Below are 21,833 nucleotides of genomic sequence, written 5' to 3'. Positions count from 1 at the left end.
AGTCCGCTAGTCATCACAATTTGGCCCTTGCTCAAATCTTTACTCTTGCCCATTTTTACTGCTTCTAACACATCAGCTTTGAGAAGAAAATGTTCACTTGCTGCCTAATATATCTCACACTAGCAGATGAAGATGATGAATAGATAATCAGTGTTATTCACTTATAATCCCTCATATAATGTTATGCCTGAACAGAGTATATTATACAATAAACACATTTAAAATATATTAGCAAATGCAATACTGGACAACACTCTCAAGTTAAAGGTGAATTCTTTATTTTACATGTGTTTTAGTAGATTACTCAATACATAAAAATCAATGTCCTTCTTTACAGCATGAATAACTGAATAAACACTGAATTAACACTGAATAACTTAAAATGTGCATTTAAATTAAACTTAGATATTACTACAACGTGTATAAAATGTAATGTCTTTACAATTAAATGGCCTTTAATTTTTTTTATAGGCTGCTATATTATCCAGATGTTTGTACATATACACTTCTTTATATACAGTATCCCCGGTCCATGATTTGTGTGTGTGTTCATGTACCCAAAGGTTATCAGAAACTCCTCCCTCCCTCATGCGACTCAACACATTCAAAACCAGGAAGAGACTCATTATTTCTCCTGTCTGTCGTTCTCTCTTCTGTCTTTACTAAAGAAAACAGAGAATCAGTAAAGTACAAAGAGAAACACTTTAAGGATTTTTTAGGGGATGTTTCCTTTTCAACAGACAGCAGATCTTTGTGAATCATTTAATTTGATTTGTAATACATTTTTGTCGTTCAGAAAGTGAAAGTAAAGTTTAGACTGCTGGAGCTCAAACTGTGGAAATGGATTCACTATCTGTAGAAGAGCTTTCTTGTCCCGTGTGCTGTGAAATCTTCAAGAATCCTGTTTTTTTATCATGTAGTCACAGTGTCTGTAAAGAGTGTCTTCAACAATTCTGGAGAACCAAGAAAACTCAGGAGTGTCCTGTCTGCAGGAGAAGATCCTCAAAACATGAACTTCCTCCTAATCTTGCGTTAAAAAACTTGTGTGAGTCGTTCCTGAAGCAGAGAAATGAGAGGAGTTCATCAGGATCTGAGGAGATCTGCAGTTTACACAGTGAGAAACTCAAACTCTTCTGTCTGGAGGACAAACAGCCGGTGTGTTTAGTGTGTGTTAATTCACAAAAACATGTCAGTCACACATTCAGACCCATCGATGAAGTTGTCCCATCATATAAGGTAAGACAAACAAGTTTTTAACTTCCTGCTGTTGAAAAGTCCTATTTAAGTGTTGATTTGATTGAACAGGACTGCAGTGATCTGAACCCCATTATCAATGCAGATTCACAGATTTATCTATGGGGTATATCAGTAACTAGGGGGGCAAATACTTTTTTATGCAGGCTGAGTTGGTATTAGATAAGCATTTTGCTTCAAAAAATAACAATTATTATTTACAAACTGTAATTTATTTTGAATTAATTTAGCATGAGATGTTCACAAATACATAAATCAGGATAGGATAATACTTTTGCACTGCATTTTATGACCACATCACTGTATCGTATTTTCTTCTTTTTCACTCTAATCTGATGTTTTATGTATTTTTATTTTGTTTAATTCTAGGAGGAGCTCAATACAGCACTGAAATCATTACAGAAGAAACTAAAACACAATGAAACAATGAAAGGAGAGTTTGAGAAAACAGTTGAACACATCAAGGTGAGGAAACAGAATCGAGAGTCATTTTCATTCCAGCTGTAGGATCACTATATACAGTTATGATCTGATATATTTAATATAATGGACTCCAGCTGATTATTTTAGTAAATGAGGATCATCAATCTGCTTCTGGATCCGTTATATGTCTGTATCTGAGTTTCTCTCAGATCTGAATGAAGTGATTGTGTTGATGTGTGTTGATGGAGATGATTGAAGTGAATGTGGTTTGATTTCAGTCTCAAGCTGAGCACACAGAGCGTCAGATTAAACAGCAGTTTGAGAAGCTTCATCAGTTTCTCAGAGATGAAGAAGAAGCTACAATCACTGCACTGAGGGAGGAAGAGGAGCAGAAGAAGCAGATGATGAAGGAGAAGCTGGAGGAGATCAACAGACACATCTCAGCTCTTTCACACACAATCAAAGACACGGAGGAGATGATGAAAGCCAGTGATGTCTGCTTTCTAAAGGTCTGATTTCAGATCATTGATTGATTGATTGATGATTGATTGAGTTGTTGATGATCAATGGTGTGTTTGTTCTGCAGGAGTTTCCAGTCTCAATGGAAAGGTGAGTGATCTGCTGGTGTCTCTGGTCTCTCTGCTTCTGATCCAAAGCCACTGCAGTTCTGACTCCTGAATGTTCTTCCAGAGTCCAGATCTCACAGCCGGATCCACAGACGCCTTCTGGAGCTTTGATTCATGTGCCACGTTACTTGGGCAACCTGCCGTTCAGAGTCTGGAAGAAGATGCAGGACATCGTCCAGAACAGTGAGTCTGACTGCAGAAGATCTGAGCTCACACACATACACTAGAAATGATGCATGAGGGGGAATATTGACAGATTTCAGCATTATGTGGGAATAAACAGATCATCTACTGCAGCAAAATCAGCAGATCACTTTTAGAAATAATCAATCCCAGAATTCAGTGTGAAAGACACAGAAGTGATTTCTGCTGTTTTTAAGTTTATTTGATCAAACTGACAATGATGACTACTGTTCATATACTTTAGTTTTTTATTTTTATTTTTACATTTTAGCTTCAAATTTCATATGCACACTTATAAATAATTGTGGTAACACTTTATTTTAAGGGTCCAGAATAAAGCATTAGTTAAGCATTAATTAACTGTTAATTTGTTCACAGTTAAGCATTAGTTAAGCACAAACACACTAGTAATTAATGACTAATTTAACATTTTAAGGTTCCCAAATGATGTATTAGTTAATTATTAATAAACTAGTAATTCAAGATTAACTTGTTCACAATTCTGCATCAGATAAGCATGAACAAATACATAAACAATGATTAACTGAACATATAGTAACTGCTTATTAGCCATTATTTAAGAATTATTAAATGTTTAAAAACACATAAATAAGCAAAAATAAATAACAAAAATAAGCTAGTAATTAATAAATAACTGCATGTACAGTAAATACATGTTAGCCATTATTTACAAATTAATAAGCCATTATTATTTTAATTTTTTTTTTTTTTTTTTTGGTAGTGATGTAAATATATTTCTGTGATTTATCATCTATTAAGTTAACCAAATAATAAACTAGTAATTATGTTTAATTACTGCTGGTTTGCAATTATATATAAAATAGTGTAATAAGGACTATTTGATGCATCAGGTTCAACAGTTCTAATGTTAAAGTTATATCCACATTAATTATGGCAATTATTGAGTGATATTCAAGTTTATTTACCAGAATAAGCCAATAATTCAGTCTGATCTCATTGTTTATGGGTATTTATACGTAACGTTTAGATTTTTTCTCACCCTTAACCTGTGATTTCAGTATTCATAAGTATTTGTACGTAAAGATGCTGTAAATACGTTAGTATTATTATTGGCTCATTCTGGTAAATAAACTTGAATATCACTCAATAATTGCCGTAGTTAATGTGGATATAACTTTAACATTAGAACTGTAGAACCTGATGCATCAAATAGTCCTTATTACACTATTTTATATATAATTGCAAACCAGCAGTAATTAAACATAATTACTAGTTTATTATTTGGTTAACTTAATAGATGATAAATCACAGAAATATATTTACATCAATAATATTTACATAATAATAATGGCTTATTAATTTGTAAACAATGGCTAACATGTATTTACTGTACATTCAGTTATTTATTAATTACTAGCTTTTTATTGTTATTTATTTTTGCTTATTTATGTGATTTCAAACATTTAATAATTCTTAAATAATGGCTAATAAGCAGTTACTATATGTTCAGTTAATCATTGTTTATGTATTTGTTCATGCTTATCTGATGCAGAATTGTGAACAAGTTAATCTTGAATTACTAGTTTATTAATAATTAACTAATACATCATTTGAGAACCTTAAAATGTTAAATTAGTCATTAATTACTAGTGTGTTTGTGCTTAACTAATGCTTAACTGTGAACAAATTAACAGTTAATTAATGCTTAGCTAATGCATTATTCTGGACCCTAAAAATAAAGTGTTACCATAATTGTATTTAGGTTTTAGTCATTTTACTTCAGTACAGATCTGGCCATTAAAAATGCGTCTATTTTCACGCGGCAGCCTGCAATTCGGCACGCGTGGGCACGCGTCCTGCCGCAGCGGCTTTTTTTGATTTTTTTACAACGTTGTTGCACTTCATATAATATCCACCAGGTGGCGCAAGGAACAACATTCTGTAGCCAAACACCATGGCCAGCTCTAGGGGGCGTTGGTCATATATACCAGTACAATAGTTCAATGATTCCTCTTTCCTGAAATTATGGTTCAAACCAATAGCAAAAAGATAGCCTATTCATAAGCAGGTGCAGTTGTATTGTTATTTTGTTTTCTTTCTTTGTTTTCCTGACGAACATTTATTAGACTGCATCGGAAATAGAAATGTTAATTTCAGTTATTTTATTTTTCCAACCGACAACTGACGTAAACCGCTAAATTCGTTTTCAGGGATTAATTATACACAAGCAAGAAGCAGCATAAACATCAGAACCTCACGCGCAGAGCTTATGCACAGAGAAAAACACAATAAACCTATATATAATAATAAATAAAATAGGCCCATATAAGAAATATATGTTTTTCTTTTCTGAATGAATAATAATTTAACAAATTAATAAGTAGCAAGCCTGTATGCAGAATTTTAGGCAATTTCTGTGATGCGCCCTTAAACCAGCATCTTGTTTCCATTATTTTTTTTTTTATTATTTTTTTTTTTACAAATAGCCTACACATCTGTTGTTGTTTTTTTTAATTGTGATTGTACACAAATAACAGAAATATGTAAAATAGCATAGTTTTGAGCAATGCCGTACTCTTGAACAAGTATTGTAAGCTGTATCCACTTTATTAAGGGGAAAAAAAACAAGTGATCCTGACGGCGCCGCAGGCAGTTAAATAACTCGACAACTTTCACCTTCACAATAAAATACATTATATATTTCAGCGTTTTAAAGCAACATCAAATTAAGATATGCATGTTTAAGAGGTAGTTCGTCTTTTTCTTTTTCTAAGATACATAATTTTAGATACACTGACAATTAATTTGAGTAGAGACAAATAGAAATGGGAAGGATAAATATAAACTACAATATTTTTGCGATTTTGGTGCTTAGAAATGTATTCTAAGCGGGCAGCGGGCGAATAATATAGTTAATATAGCGCGGAGCGGGTGGATGCGGAATAAAACCTCGTGGAAGCGGGACTGGAAAAGCACTTTGTTATATAGAGTATAGACTATTTAGATACTTCATCATCAAGCAAAAATTTATTCATAAGCAGGAGCAGTTTTATTATTATTTTCTTTTCTTTTTTTCCTGATGAACTTTTATTAGACTGCATTGAAAATAGAAATGTTAATTTGTTTTTGTTTTTTTCAAACGACAACCGACGCGTTTAGTTATTAGCCTATTAACGACCAGATTGTGTTAAATTACATTTAAATTTAAATTGAAACGTGGCTGTGTCACATTAATAACAGCTAAATTCGTTTTGAGGGGTTAATTGTACACAAGCAAAAAGCAGCAGAAACATCAGAACGTCACGCGCAGAGCTTATGCACTGAGAAAACCCCAAAAAAGCTGTATGTAAAATAAATAAAAATGCCCATGTGCGAAATATAATTTTCTTAATGAATAATAATTTAAAAAAACGAAATAAAATTAAATTAATAAGTAGCAAGCCTATATGCAGAATTGTAGGCAATTTCTGTGATGCGCCCTTAAACTAGCATCTCGTTTCCATTTTTTTTTTTTTTTACAAATAGCATACACATCTGTTTTTTCATTGTGATTGTACACAAATAACAGAAATATGTAAAATAGCATAGTTTTGAGCAATCCCGTACTCTTGAAGGATTATTGTAAGCTGTATCCACAATAAAAAAGTGATCCTGACGGCGCCGCGGGCAGTTGAATAACTCGACAACTTTCACCTTCAGAATAAAATACATTATATATTTCAGCGTTTTAAAGCAACATCAAATTAAGATATGCCTGTTTAAGAGGTAGTTCGTCTTTTTCTTTTTCTAAGATACACAATTTTAGATACACTGACAATTAATTTGAGTAGAGAGAAATAGAAATGGAGAGGATAAATATAAACTACAGTTTTTTAGAGTTAAAAATTAATTAATTTATTATTATTATTATTATTATTATTTTGATTTGTTTTTGCGATTTTGGTGCTTAGAAATTTATTCTAAGCAGGCAGCAGGCAAATAATATAGTTAATATAGCGGGAGCGGGTGGATGCGGAATAAAACCTCGTCGAATCGGGACTGGAAAAGCACTTTGTTATATCCTATAGACTATACTTCATCATCAAGCATGGGCGTCGGAAGCAAAATAAATGTAAAAATGTAAAAACAGAAAAAAAAATACTTTAGTATATGCCATTTTCTGTAGTCGGGTGCCTTTTATTTAATGTTTTTACACAATGCAAATAGGCCATATTTACAAATATTACAAAAGACGGCTATTGTGCAACAATTTCAGTGGCGCAAGTGGTAATACGAGTAACATATCGTTCATGACGCGGGAGACCCGAGTTCGCGTCCGCCTTTTGGTGAAATCATTTTCGAAATCGTCTCCCTTTTCACTTATATCACATCGGAAAGGCATTTGTTTATTTGTAAATTAATGAAATAATTGAACAGTTGAAATAAAGTATCAACTAGGGTTAGGTCACCTAACTTAAGTGTATCTGAGCACTATACTGTACTTTTAGGAGTGTTAATAATTAATTTTATTATTATTATTATTATTATTATTATTGTCTTTAGATTTGTTCTTACATTTTTGATGCTGTACATTAAGATGGCGCTCTGCCCATGCAGTTTTTTTTTTCTTAAAAACTAATTGAAGTGAAAGGGAAGAAACCCATGTAGATTTGGCCTAATGTCCATGTAAATACTATAGCCTAGTATTATATCCTAATATAGAAAATAATTTAGACAAATAAACAGAAGGTTCACTTTTCAAAACAATAAAGCTTATATGACTGACAACGAATACAGTTGTTATGCAATTTTTCCCCACCTTTTTTCTTTTTCTTTTTTTTAAAGTGGAAAAGTAGTTCTTCTATTTCGAAGAAGTTCGTTAAGCCTGGAACTAGGCTTAAGTCTGTTCTGGGAAACCAAAGGGAAGTGTTTTTTTTTTTTTCAGTTTTCTGAAAAGTAGCCGTTAATGAGGCATCAGCGTTAAGCGGCATGCAGTATAAAGAGCGAAATGTTTATGAATGGCAGAGTGGGGGTGGGGTGGGGTGTTGAATGCTGTCTGTTGCCTTGTTGTAATCAACATTTGGAGACTATTTTGGGGGTGCTGGGGGCGGATTCCGACTGCATTCAGTTGCATTTCGAATTCAGCATTCAAATGCATGCCAGGGAGAAGGGGAAAGCTTTCCTCACTCGCTCCACTTTTTTCAAAACATTAGTGTCCACGGCCCTGACACCAGTGATGCGCGGGTCAGTGGATAAACAACCCGACCCCGACCGACGTTTTCAACTAACCCGCCCGCAACTCGGACCGCCGAATAAAAAAAATAAAATATTGTACCCGACCCGCCTCCTGACCCGTATGTTTAATATTAGAGTGATTATGCTGTGGAGATGCGGTCTGAAATATCCTGACATCTGAAATCCATTGGTGTACAAGCTGCTTTAAAATAAAATAATGTGTCCTGTTGTAAAGTCGTTGCCGTATTGTTGTGTACGAAGTTAAGATGTTATTATTTTAAGAAATGTATATTTATATGTTTTAGGATTCTCCTTGTTTTTGTTTTAGACATCCATCAATTACGGTGAATAAAAAAATGCCGCGCTGGTGGAAACAAGACTTTCGCTTCTACTTTTGAGACCGGTGTTCGGACGTTTTTCTAAAAAAAAAAAAAAAAAAAAAAAAAAAAAAACTGTCATTTATGGTCATAAAAACAGAAGCTGAACATAATTCAAAACTGTAAAGTATTTGCTGAATAAAGAAAACATGAAGGATGCCGCTTAATATTTGGCTTTTACGTGAACTTTAAAGCTTATCCCTCATTCCATTTGTTTTCTTTGTTTTGTAATTTTATATTATTTTCGTGAAATGTATTTTTGCTCAACATGCATTTCTCGTGGCCACGAGTTTAATATAACAAACCTGCGTGACATTAGTAACCCAGAATTATTTGAGATATTTTATTTTGAGTTAAGAAATTATTATATTAATTGTTATAGAAATTAATACAATATTAAATAATTATATAGGCGATGCTGTATATGCTAATGCTGTCTGTGCGCAATGTAGACAGCTTTCACAAGTGTTTACATGTATTACATGTTGGCCTACTTCAAATTAAATAGCCCTGCAAGAAACATTTCATGCATCCCACAATCTTGTCCATTGACTGACTTTCTTTTTTTCCGTAATATTTGTATTATTCGTTTATATTCGTTATTTTTTCCTTCATTTTGATCTCGTTACATAACATTCTGAATGTAAATGATACTGTATAGGTTCTATGACTGGGTTTTTTACTGGAATGCAGTTTAAAGCTTAAATTTAACATATATTGTATTTTATTTAGTCTAATTAATAGACAAATAATTGAAGAGTGAATCATTCACGTAGTTTCATTTGGAAATAATTTATCGTCACACAGTAAAATAGGCCTACATTCCTTCTATTAACTAATAGTCTTTTTTTCGTATTTGTATTAATATTATTATCATTATCATTAGTATTACTATTACTAATATTATTTTTATTAGCCTGTTATTTTTGTATATATTTTTATTTCCGTGCGTTTCCACCCCTTAATTTGGCTCTCTTTAACGTTCATGTAAATGATTCTGTAAATGCTTGACATATGATATGACTGATTTTTACTGGAATGTAGTTTAAAGGTTGAATTGAACATATTTTATTTTGTTTCGTCTAATTAATAGACTATATAAATACTAAACTGTTTTACTGAGAAATGAATCATCACGTAGTTTCATTTGTAAATGAAAACATACTCATTTATCGTCACACACGGGGATAAATACAATCAAAAAGTCAAAACGTTATTGGCATAATTGTCAGGCGTTAAAAATAAATAGCCCTAACCAGGTATTGAAATAATAATAACCTATAATTATAATAAATAATAAGTGATTTAGAGCTATCTACTTTGAATCGCTTAACCTAAATAACTTTCTGTATATGCTATTTGGCATATATTTAGCAAATATTGTGAACGACAATTATGCCAATAAAGTTTTGACTTTATGATTGTATTAATGCCCGTGTGTGACCATGCGATTTACAAATGGAACGTGAATGATTCACTCGACATTGAAACACTATAAAGGTTATAATTAGACTAAAAATGAATATATATATATATTTATTTATTTATTTATTTAAAATCCCAGCCATATAGCATAATCAAATCTTTAATTGCATGCCAGCATTTGTCATTTAGATTCGGAATGTTAAGAGATCGAAATTAAGGGGGACATAATGAATATAAACGAATAATAAACTTATTACAGAAAAAAGAGGATCAATTAATGGATAAGACTTTAGGATGCATAAAATGTTTCTTGCAGGGCTATTTAATTTGAAGTACTTATATCTAATATTTATTCTTGATAAACTTTTGAATGCTGTCTACATCGCGCACAGACATTCGCATATACAGCATTGCCTATTGTTAATATATAACTTAATATTGCATTAATTTCTATAACAATTAATATAATCATTTCTTAACTCAAAATAAAAAATATTAACAAACCTATCTCTGATAATCCTGGGTTATGGTTACGCAGGTTTGTTTATGCATTAAACATAAGGATGTCGTTACCTCGACAAAATAATCTTGTGGCCACGACATAATATGACATTCCCAGGAATTAATATCTCGTGGCAATGACAAAAAGTAATATGACGTTCCTACGAATTCATTTGTGTGGCCACGACAAACATAAGTGAACCAAAGGTGTCCCCTCCAGGTTACCGTACCTTTTAGTTTGCAGCAATGTTTTCAGCCTGCTCCAGTCCAGTGCGTTACATGACTGCCCCCTACTGATCATGTCTTTCCTATGTCATTGTATTTTCCGTGTTCCTTTGGAATACACCGGCGTCACGCGAGACCACTTTACTTCCCGCGCGCATTTTAAATGGCCAGATCTGTACTTCAGGGTAATTTATTTCAGTTAGTTGCCAGAACAACTTTTCTAATTTGCATCTAATTTTAATTATTGATTATTTTAAAATGATTATTTTATTTAAGCTTTATTTTAATAAAATAAATAATAGTTATTAGTTGTAGTTAATAATATCAGCAAGACTGCTATTTTCATGCATTACTGTGGAGTAATATCTACTGTGTATTTATTTTCATGAAGTAAGCAGAGCTTTGATTCATACGAGAGAAACACTGAGGAAAATGATATAAACGTTATTGTGTATTATTCTAGTTTATCTCATTTGAATATGACAGCACTGTGTAAAGTTCTGGACAAAGACAACATTTTGTATTAAAAGCATCTTCTGACTATAATTGAATATAAATGACAGCAGAAATCAAATGAATATCTCTTGAGTGTCTCTCAGTGTTTCTGACTGAACTTTCAGTATTGATAAATCACACAGAGAATGACTGACAGTGATGAGAGGAAAATGTCTGATGTGTTTGATCAACAGGACGAGTGTCATAATTCATAATCATCTGTGTTTGGTTCACTCTTGATCATTATATGAACATCAGAATAACAGCATCTGTTGATTGTGTCTCATCAGCTCCTGTCATTCTGGATCCAAACACTGCACATCCAGATCTCCATGTGTCTGATGATCTGACCAGTGTGAGAAACAGCGGATATAATCAACCTGTTCCTGATAATCCAGAGAGATTTGACTTTTATCGCTGTGTTCTGGGTTCAGAGGGTTTTAACTCAGGAACACACTGCTGGGATGTGGAGGTTAAACAGAGTAAATACTGGAGTCTTGGAGTAACTACAGCATCAAACCAGAGGAAGGGAGGTGTTTTCTTTAACACTGGTGTCTGGTTTGTGCAGTATGGAGTGTCTTTTAGTTCTGGTTTTCGTGTTAATCAGGATCTTGATCGTGTGAGAGTGAATCTGGACTATGACAGAGGAACGGTGTCATTCTCTGATCCTGTAACTAACACACATCTACACACATTCACATTTACATTTACATTTACATTTATTCATTTAGCCGACGCTTTTATCCAAAGCGACTTACAATTGGGAATACAACAAGTGATTCATCCTAAGGAGGCAGATCAACATAGGAAGTGTTCAAAAATACCATATATCAGGCGTTGTTAGAAGAGTGCAGGCTAGAAGGAGAAGATCAAGAAAGAGAGGAAAAACAGGCTAGAAGGGAGGATATTTTTTTTTTTTTTTTTTTTTTTTTTTTTTATTGAGTCAGATAGTGTCGAAAAAGATGGGTTTTCAGCAGTCGTTTGAAAGCTGTTAAGGAGTCTGCATTCCGGATAGGGGTGGGAAGATCATTCCACCAGGCAGGAACGTTGAACGAGAATGTTCTGGACAGTGATTTAATACCTCTCTGTGGTGGTACAATGAGGCGTCTTTCACTAGAGGATCTCAGTCTTCTGGAAGGAGTGTAGATGTGTAGTAGTGAATGGAGGTAGGCAGGTGATGATCCGGTGGCTGTCCTATAGGCCAGCATCAGTGTCTTGAATTTGATGCGTGCTGTAACCGGTAGCCAGTGCAGGGATATGAAGAGAGGTGTAACATGGGCCTTTTTGGGCTCGTTGAAGACCAGTCGTGCTGCTGCATTCTGAATCATTTGTAGAGGCTTGATTGTACATGCTGGAAGACCAGCTAAAAGAGCATTGCAGTAGTCCAGCCTGGAAATGACCAGGGCCTGGACGAGGAGTTGTGTAGCATGCTCTGTTAGGAAGGGCCTGATCTTTCTGATGTTGTACAATGCAAACCTGCAAGATCGAGCGGTCTTAGCTATGTGGTCTTTAAAAGTCAGTTGGTTGTCAAAGATAACACCCAGATTTCTGGCTGAAGTTGATGGGGTAATTGTTGATGAACCTAACTGGATGGAGAAGTCATGCTGTAGAGATGGAGTGGCAGGAAAGATAAGGAGTTCCGTCTTTGCTAGATTGAGCTGTAGATGGTGTTCCTTCATCCATGCAGAGATATCCGCTAGGCAACCTGAGATCCGTGCAGCTACCGATGGATCGTCTGGTTTGAAAGAAAGATAGAGCTGTGTGTCATCAGCATAGCAATGGTAGGAGAAGCCATGTGCCTGTATGATGGGGCCCAGAGATGTAGTGTATATGGAGAAGAGGAGAGGTCCAAGAACTGAACCCTGAGGAACCCCAGTGACCAGTTGATGAGTTTTGGATACCTCGCCTCCCCAGGCCACTCTGAAAGACCTACCAGAGAGGTAGGATTTGAACCAGCGAAGTGAAGTCCCTGTAATACCCAGCATTGAGAGGGTGGACAGGAGGATCTGGTGATTCACAGTGTCAAAAGCTGCAGATAGGTCCAGCAAGATGAGTACCGATGATTTGGACTCAGCTTTTGCCGTCCGCAAGGCTTCAGTGACAGACAGTAGCGCAGTCTCAGTTGAATGGCCGCTTCTGAACCCTGATTGGTTAGAGTCCAGTAGATTGTTCTGTGAGAGGAATAAGGATAGCTGGTTGAAAACAGCCCGTTCCAGTGTTTTTGCTATGAATGGAAGGAGGGAGACAGGTCTGTAGTTGTCTATGAGTGAGGAGTTAAGTGTAGGTTTTTTGAGCAGTGGGGTTACCCGGGCCTGCTTAAATGTAGTGGGAAAAGTGCCTGTGAGAAGAGATGTGTTGATGATGTGTGTGAGCGCCGGTAGGATTGTAGGGGAGATTGCTTGGAGAAGGTGTGAGGGGATAGGATCTAAAGGACATGTCGTCGGATGGCTGGAGAGGAAAAGTTTGGTTACTTCTGCCTCCGAGCAAGGACAGAAGGAGAAGTGGGGGGTTCCAGCCGTGATTGTGGTCAATTTTAGTTCCTGTATGTGTGGAGCTGAGAACTTATTATTGATCGATGTAGTTTTGTCTGTAAAAAATGTGGCGAAATCATCAGCTGTTATAGAAGTTGTGGGAGGTGGTGGAGGGGGACAAAGCAGTGTATTAAATGTTTTGAAAAGGTTGCGTGCGTCCGGGGAATTGTTGATCCTGTTGTGGAAGTATGAAGATTTGGCTGTATGTACTTGGGTAGCGAAAGATGAGAGCATAGACCGATACATACTGAGGTCGGATGGATCCTTAGATTTGTGCCATTTTCTCTCAGCTGCCCTAAGTTTGGAACGATGCTCACGAAGAACATCGGATAACCAAGGGGTTGTCGGAGCAGATCGTGCTGGCCTGGAGGAGAGAGGGCATATAGCATCTAGACAGGAGGTAATAGTGGAGCATAAGGTGTCAGTTGCTGCATTAGTGTCCAGGGATGAGAAGTGAGTAGGAGAGGGAAGGGAGGAGGATACTAAAGAAGAAAGATGGGAGTGTGAGAGAGAGCGTAGGTTTCTTCTAAAAGTAACAGGTAGAGGGGTTGGGAGTGCACAAGTAGCAAGATGTAGGTCAAATGTAATGAAGAAGTGGTCAGAGATGTGTAGGGGTTTGACCACAATATTGTCTGAAATACAATTTCGCATGTAAATGAGATCAAGTTGGTTGCCAGATTTATGAGTGCATGTAGTGATAACACGTTGTAGATCAAATGAAGCTAGAAGTGAATTGAAGTCAGCAGCATAGGGTTTGTCAAGGTGAATGTTGAGGTCCCCAAAGACTAGAAGTGGGCTGCCATCCTCTGGAAACGAGGACAGCAGCCCATCCAGCTCTTCTAAGAAGATGCCAAGTTGAGTAGGAGGGCGGTAGATTACCACAATGTGGAGTTCGATAGGAGATGTTACAGTGATTGTATGAGATTCAAATGAACTATAATTGCATAGAGGAGAATGGGTTGAGTATTTCCAGTTGTTAGAAATAAGAAGTCCCGTCCCCCCACCCCTTCCAGTCTGACGAGGGGTGTGAGAGAAGGAAAAGTTATTAGAAAGAGCAGCTGGGGTTGCAGAGTCTTCTGGACGAATCCAGGTCTCAGTCAAGCCTAGAATGCTCAAACCAGATTGCACAGAAAATGCTGAAATGAAGTCAGATTTGTTGACAGCTGATTGACAGTTCCAGAGTCCAACCGTGAAAGAGAAAGGTTCAGTGGAAGAAGTGTCGATAGGACGCAGGTTAGAAATATTGCGTCGACGTGTGCGTGTGATATTAGTGCGGTGTGAAGAGACCACCGGAATGAGTTGGAAACACATGATAGAGGAGGACAGAAAGAAGAGTGAAATAAAGGAGAGGAGTACTTAAGTGCGTTGTCGGTGTCGTTGCTCGGAGAAGTCGCGCAGGAAAAGTCGCAGTCTTTACTCTCGTCGGTCTTCACGCGAGGAGGCTGAACGCTTCCGCTGACGCTTCAGCGTCAGCTGTTCTGACGCAGTTAAATAGACAACCAAACAGTGCTTCAATGATAAAAGCTAGGGACGCCTCCTAGGCTCAGTGAGCCGCGAATGTCTCGCCCGCACGCAAAATGGCTCAATCGAAACTCAAAAAGCAACAGCTTCGCACTTGTAATAGCTCCAGAAGGGAACGATATGACAAAAACAAAAGCTTCCCTTGGCCGTACGCTCAGTTATCAATTTTAATGATTGCAATAAAAACTAGAATTTAAAGCAAAAACAATCGCAGGACAAATAACAGAAGAACACTCCTTTTCTAACAGTGAATAGATGTAAATAAAACAAACGAATAATTAAATAGAACAACAGAGTACTTTAAGAAGCAGCTCAAAATTAATATTAACGAATAAGTGAATAGAAACTACAGAGTGCGTTTTAGAAGCAGCTCAAATTTAATATTAACCAATAAGTAAATAGAAACTACAGAGTGCGTTTTAGAAGCAGCTCAAATTTAATATTAACCAATAAGTAAATAGAAACTACAGAGTGCGTTTTAGAAGCAGCTCAAATTTAATATTAACCAATAAGTAAATAGAAACTACAGAGTGCGTTTTAGAAGCAGCTCAAATTTAATATTAACCAATAAGTAAATAGAAACTACAGAGTGCGTTTTAGAAGCAGCTCAAATTTAATATTAACCAATAAGTAAATAGAAACTACAGAGTGCGTTTTAGAAGCAGCTCAAATTTAATATTAACCAATAAGTAAATAGAAACTACTTTTAGAAGCAGCTCAAATTTAATATTAACCAATAAGTAAATAGAAACTACAGAGTGCGTTTTAGAAGCAGCTCAAATTTAATATTAACCAATAAGTAAATAGAAACTACAGAGTGCGTTTTAGAAGCAGCTCAAATTTAATATTAACCAATAAGTAAATAGAAACTGCAGAGTGCGTTTTAGAAGCAGCTCAAATTTAATATTAACCAATAAGTAAATAGAAACTACAGAGTGCTTAAGAGAACAGCGGCTTAAAATTAATACTTAGGAATAAGTAATTAAACAGAAACGACAAAGTGCTTTTAGCAGCAACTCTAAGTAACGACCGCCTAGTGAAATAGTATTAAAGTAGACACTTACGCGCCGTCGTTCTTTCTCGTCTGAGGACTGAACTCACTTTCCCCACCTTCACAACCACTTCACAACTTCACAACCACCTTCACTCACACACTACTGCCATTCTTCTATTGTTTAGGCACTCTAAGGATCTTAGCGATCAATAGTCAGTAATGGTTACTCCTGTAGGTCTGGATCTTCCTGCTTTCATCTTTCATCATCATACAATATTATGTTTCCAGCATGATTAACAAGTTGCTAGCATGTTGTTAACGTGATTCTAACATGATTAGCAAGTTGCTAGCATGTTGTTAACATGATTCTAACATGATTAGCAAGTTGCTAGCATGTTGTTAACATGATTCTAACATGATTAGCAAGTTGCTAGCATGTTGTTAACATGATTCTAACATGAATAGCAAGTTGCTAGCATGTTGTTAACGTTATTCTAACATGATTAGCAAGTTGCTAACATGTTGTTAAATGTGATTCTAACATGATTAGCAAGTTGCTAGCATGTTGTTAACGTGATTCTAACATGATTAGCAAGTTGCTAGCATGTTGTTAACATGATTCTAACATGATTAGCAAGTTGCTAGCATGTTGTTAACATGATTCTAACATGATTAGCAAGTTGCTAGCATGTTGTTAACATGATTCTAACATGAATAGCAAGTTGCTAACATGTTGTTAAATGTGATTCTAACATGATTAGCAAGTTGCTAACATGTTGTTAAATGTGATTCTAACATGATTAGCAAGTAGCTAGCATGTTGTTAACATGATTCTAACATGATTAGCCAGTTGCTAGCATGATGTTAACATGATTCAGTAGTATTATAAGACACTATGTCTCAAATTAGGATTTATGACCCTGATTTATGGCTAGAGTTATGATCTGATTTATGGCAATGATGGACAGGTTGACTCATGTCAAACATGTGTAGGGTTAAAATATATGAAATAATTTAAGGGGCTTCAGGGTTCTCTGTCACTCTGACAGGCATGTGACCAGGGGTCTGTTACCCCTTACTGACAGGAAGTGACGTGACGGTGGTGTGTAAATCAGAAGATCTAAGAACAGACATTTAGGTTTGACTTTAATTAGATTTATAAGTGAATTTGCGATGTTTTATCTGACCAACCGATCCCCTGGTGTTTTATGGTTGTTCCTTTTTGATCACTTCAGTCTGGAAGAGTTTGGGTTGCCCTGATTGTGAAAAATGGCTGAGTTATTGTGTGTTGACACCTCAACAGAACAAGTTTTGTTTGATCAGTACGGTATCTGTTAATGCAAAGAGCCATCTATCAGCCCGTCTACATCCAGCCTGGATAAGGAGTTTGTCCAAGCAGGATTGGTGTCTAGACATCAAAGTCCATAGCTTCTCTCCTTCCTGTTTTCTACCACAATATAGTTTGTGTCTGATATGTTTTTAATTTGTTTGTTAATGGGGATGTGCTTAGTTTGATGGTTAGAAGACATCCAAACACCATGTGTCCATGTCAAACATGTTCAGTTCTGTCTGATCTATAGGCTAAATGTTGAAAATCAATGCTGAAATGCTTTTGCAATACTAATGCACAAATATTTTCCATGCCAATACCCAAAAACTGAAAAAGAATGAAAAAAAAAATCACCAAGACCATTACCCATCACACAGTCTATATCCTTTTGAAAAGGTGTTGTGTTTGGGTATGTTCTTACTACATCATCTGTACATGTGTATGCTAACACCTCTGTAGGATCAGTACAGCCTAATTTGTAAGCTAATAGTCTTAAGTAAAAATATTCAAACCATCACTATCCAAACCATCCTCCCTATCCATCACTTCTAACAGTCAAGGTTTTGGTCTAACTGACGATGGATGAGAGTATGCCAGATGTGCTAGTTTTAATGGCTTTACAACATCCATCTCCTATAGATATGCACAGAATCATGCTTTAGACAAAGAATCAACAGTGCGGGTGATTCTGTGGAACATGGGTAACGTTTTTATAATGTACAAACTGTACCCTACCACCAATACTGCAGCTAAGCCTACCCCTCACAGAAAACTACCAGCAATTTTTTATTTTATAAAGACAAAACTGTTATCATAATTATGTTGTTTACTTTCTTTTGTTAGTTAAGAAATATTTTTCATTTTAATCTAGACCATAGATAGTATGTGTGCTGCAACAGAACAAATATACACTCCACTTAAAACTTCTCAGTAAAATAATTACGCCCACAAGTTTTAAACATCTTTGAATGGTTAAACATATGTGTGTGTCACGAAAGCAAGGTGCATTGTCTGTTGTCTTTAAATTTAATTGTTTTGTTCTCTTATTTCTTTAAAAATAACCCAATGACCAGCATTGTTTTTTTTCTTTTTTTTTTTTTTCCCCAGATCATTAATGCACCCTAGTGCCTTTCTCACATGAGTGGAAAACACTTTTGACATGTTTGTGACAAACACATTTTTAATTCACAATTTTTTTTTTATGTGTGTGACTAAACTTTTTTCATTTGACAGACCTACATTTCAATTTATTTACCCGAGGTGCTTAACAACCACAGGGGATACATGTTGTTTTCTGATGTTCATGGAACCAATATTGGAGTAAATTTTCTTACCTAGAACACAAAACGTATACATTTTGATTATTTGACTATGTTGTAGGTGTCAAGTCGTTTAAATGGTTTAAGGCTAAAAGATTAAAGCAACATCTGTGATTTAGAAATTGAAAGAGATATAACTATTATCATCATTTCCTTTTCACCCTAATAAACTGGTAATGAATTTTCTATGCAAGTGACACAAGTTCTCATACTTTGTTTGTAAATAGCAATTCTAAAACCTTTTTTGGATGTCAACAGATTTTGTCAGGGATGTCTAGCATCTAAGAATCACAATGTCTTGTGAATGAAATTTTTCTTACACCACTAGGTTTTAGTCATATTATCAAGATTTAGTTTGTTGGACCATTAATGTTTTTAGGTGAGGACAGCTCTTCGTGAAGTTGTCATCACAATACAAATACATTTAAATTCAGAAATTAAGTAACAGTGTTTCTCTTTGAGATATTTCTTTTAGTGCAACTTTGTGTCTGTCCACGATGTGCAATCACATGAAGCATCAACATGAAAATGAAGTTTTGCTGTTTTACCCAACTGAAACAAATCAAACGATTGCACTGAAAGCTGCACATTCTTCAAAGTGTAAGCATGTTAAAGTTTCCACACTCTTGTAAAGAGTAAAGATTAGTTCATCCCAACCTTTTGTGCATTCAAGAGACCAAAACACCAAGAAGGAGAATATAGCAAGGAAATAAATGTTTATACAATCACATTTGGGAACTATGATGTTCCACACTTTTGTAAAGGTTATAGAAAAAATTAAAACATGATCTTTACTTAGGAATTAAATGTGCACAACACTGACTAAAAATCACTGAATTACGAAATGCAAAAGTATGTTACGGAATTCGACAAAAGATAATTTTAGCCGTAATGAGCACGTATGACAGAAATCCTCTCTTCTGCTCTATTGTGAATTTGTGATTTGTAAATGCTATTTTCCATTAGAGATAATCGATGAGTCTGTTTCCATTTAGTTTTTTGAATAGTTTTCAGGTGAACCAGCTTTACTGACAAAACGCGCAAGTGATCGGCCGATTTGGATCGGTGCATCCCTAAAGAAAATACACGACAGATGTTATTGCCACAGGTCTGTAGTCGTTAAGTCCTGTTATCTTGGATTTCTTTGGAACAGGGATAATTGTGGAGGGTTGTGTGAAGAGATCGTCAGAGCGGGTTTCGAATCTACAATAAAACTCATTCAGGTCTTCAGCAAGTCGTTGAGTCGCCTCAGTGCTTGGGGTGGTGTCCTGTAGTTTGTGATGGTTTTCAGGCCGTTCCACACTGAACTTGGATCATTTGAAGTCAACTGATCTTCTAATCTTTTTGCATAGGTCCTTTTAGCCACTCAAATCTCTTTATTCAGTGTGTTCCTGGTTTACTTTTTGATTAAATAAATCCAGCCATGGTAAGAATAAGGAAAAACGGTAACACTTTACAATATTGTTCATTAGTTTACATTAGTTAACTACATTACTCACATGAACTAAGAATGAACAATACTTCTACAGCATTTATTCATCTTAAAGGAAAAGTTCACTTCCAGAACTTAAATTTAGAGAAAATGTACTCAACCCCTTGTCATCCAAGATGTTCATGTCTTTCTTTCTGTAGTTGTAACGATATGCTGTTTTGTGAGTATAACATTTCAGGATTTCTATGATGTTTAGTGAGGCTCAGAGGTGGTATGTGTGCAATCAAATTCATAAATTCATGTTGAGTTTAGTGTTTTAAATAAACATTTTGAATATAGAAACATTTAATGATTTAAATAACTGAAAATATACTTTAAAAATGAAACTAAAACTGCCAGTAGGTGGCGGTAAGTCACTGATTTATTTACTGAATCATTCATTCATTTGATTCCTTCAAAAGGCTGATTCATTCAGGAATAAAGCAAGTGACTGTGTTTATGAATGGGTTATCGATTCATTGACTCACTAGATTGACTCCGGTATGGCCGACCAGACGAACCTTCACACCGATTCCTCTCTCCCCTCATCCCTCAGCAACAAGTGAGTCTTTTCATCCTTCATCCTTCACCTTTAACTTCTCTCACACACTGCAAAGCAGGACACGTTCATCTGTGGAGTACAGCAATGTGATTTTAAAGCAATTATGTAGAAGTCCATCCTAAATTTATTCAGACACCTTTAATATTTCTCACATTATCCGATTATTCGCTGTAGTTTACAAAATGGTAATGAAATATGACAAGAACTGTGTCAGAACAAATTCATCTTGATAATGTCAGATAACTTTGATAGAAAGGTATAATGGATTACAATCAAACACCAATTACCAAGCAGTGCTTAATTTGGTTCAGTCTGTGGTGTAAAAAGTTCACAATTTTTGGTCCCAATTTTTTTTTATCTTTTCGCTGGTAGTCCACTGTGTGAAGAATGTTTGGAGATAATATGTCACAGTTTACTTTATATTGCTATCCCTACTTACAGAAATGATCTATAGTGTGCTGCACCCTGGTGTCTGAATAATTTTTGGTTTTAAAATGTTAAAATCTGAGATGATAAAAAGCTAAATTATAAAAAAAAAAAAAAGTTTTAAAATGCGTGGTTTCCTTGAATAATGCGATTTTTGTGGGATTGCAAGCAAGCGAACTAATGTTGTAATCCTGCTCTCACAGTCAGATGATGTCAGACAGGTCGAACATGGGCGACGCGGGGAACCTGCCCACAGCTGCACCGCTGGCCGTGCTTGGCATGAAGAAGCCCTGGCATGAGGATGTCACTCAAGACTTGAGGAATCACCTAGTGTTCAAGCTGTAAGTTTGAGAGCTCATCATGTTTCAATGTCATGATTTGACAAAAGAAAATGTCACTATATGACACTATAATCTCTACAGAGTTAAAGCCATATGCCCAAACCCAGGCGCTGCAGCGCTGAAGGACAGACGCATGGAGAACTTGGTCGCTTATGCGTGTAAGGTGGAGGAGGACATGTATGAGTCTGCCAACAGCAGGGTAAAGCACCTAAACTTACATGTAACATTCAACTTACCTTCAGGATGGTGTTTTGTGACTGTAAGAAGGCTCTAAGTGGATCATGTTTGTATATCACCTAATCTCTTGTGTTCAGGATGAGTACTACCACTTTCTGGCTGAGAAGATCTTCAAGATTCAAAAGGAACTGGAGGAGAAGAGAAAGTCCAGGCTGTCGAAGCCCCAAATGGGCACTCAGGGTCCTCAGCAGCCTGGCCTTCTCCAGCCCAATGCAATGGTACCCGGACAAGCCATCCAACCTCCAAGTTAGTGTTTTTTTTTTATTTAGTGATCTGAACTTATGGATGTTGTGAAACATCCCCCAGCTGCTGTCTTGATCAGCTGCTTAAAATATGCCTTATTTTTTCAGATGGACCTGTTCCTATGCCCAACGTGCCAAATCAGTTGATGGCCCA

General features: G+C 35.9%; 2 protein-coding genes across 2 annotated transcripts in view; one reads left to right on the top strand and one right to left on the bottom strand.

The window, feature by feature from the left end:
• Positions 1 to 21,833, bottom strand: part of LOC141284469 (GTPase IMAP family member 4-like) — a 480,107-nt gene that overhangs the window by 183,453 nt on the left and 274,821 nt on the right. The gene's annotated exons all lie outside the window — the stretch shown is intronic.
• LOC141341994 (E3 ubiquitin-protein ligase TRIM35-like) lies at positions 302 to 20,437 on the top strand. Its single transcript, XM_073846444.1, has 7 exons — positions 302 to 1,236; positions 1,624 to 1,719; positions 1,956 to 2,186; positions 2,264 to 2,286; positions 2,368 to 2,486; positions 10,996 to 11,480; positions 20,363 to 20,437. The coding sequence occupies exons 1-7, from the start codon at positions 841 to 843 to the stop codon at positions 20,435 to 20,437; spliced, it is 1,425 nt and encodes a 474-aa protein (XP_073702545.1). The 5' UTR covers positions 302 to 840.

The sequence above is a fragment of the Garra rufa genome, chromosome 1 (genome assembly GCF_049309525.1).
Source record: "Garra rufa chromosome 1, GarRuf1.0, whole genome shotgun sequence".
Lineage (NCBI taxonomy): Eukaryota > Metazoa > Chordata > Actinopteri > Cypriniformes > Cyprinidae > Garra > Garra rufa.
The sequence above is the reverse complement of the archived record's forward strand: the minus strand, read 5'-3'. Positions and strand labels throughout refer to the sequence as shown.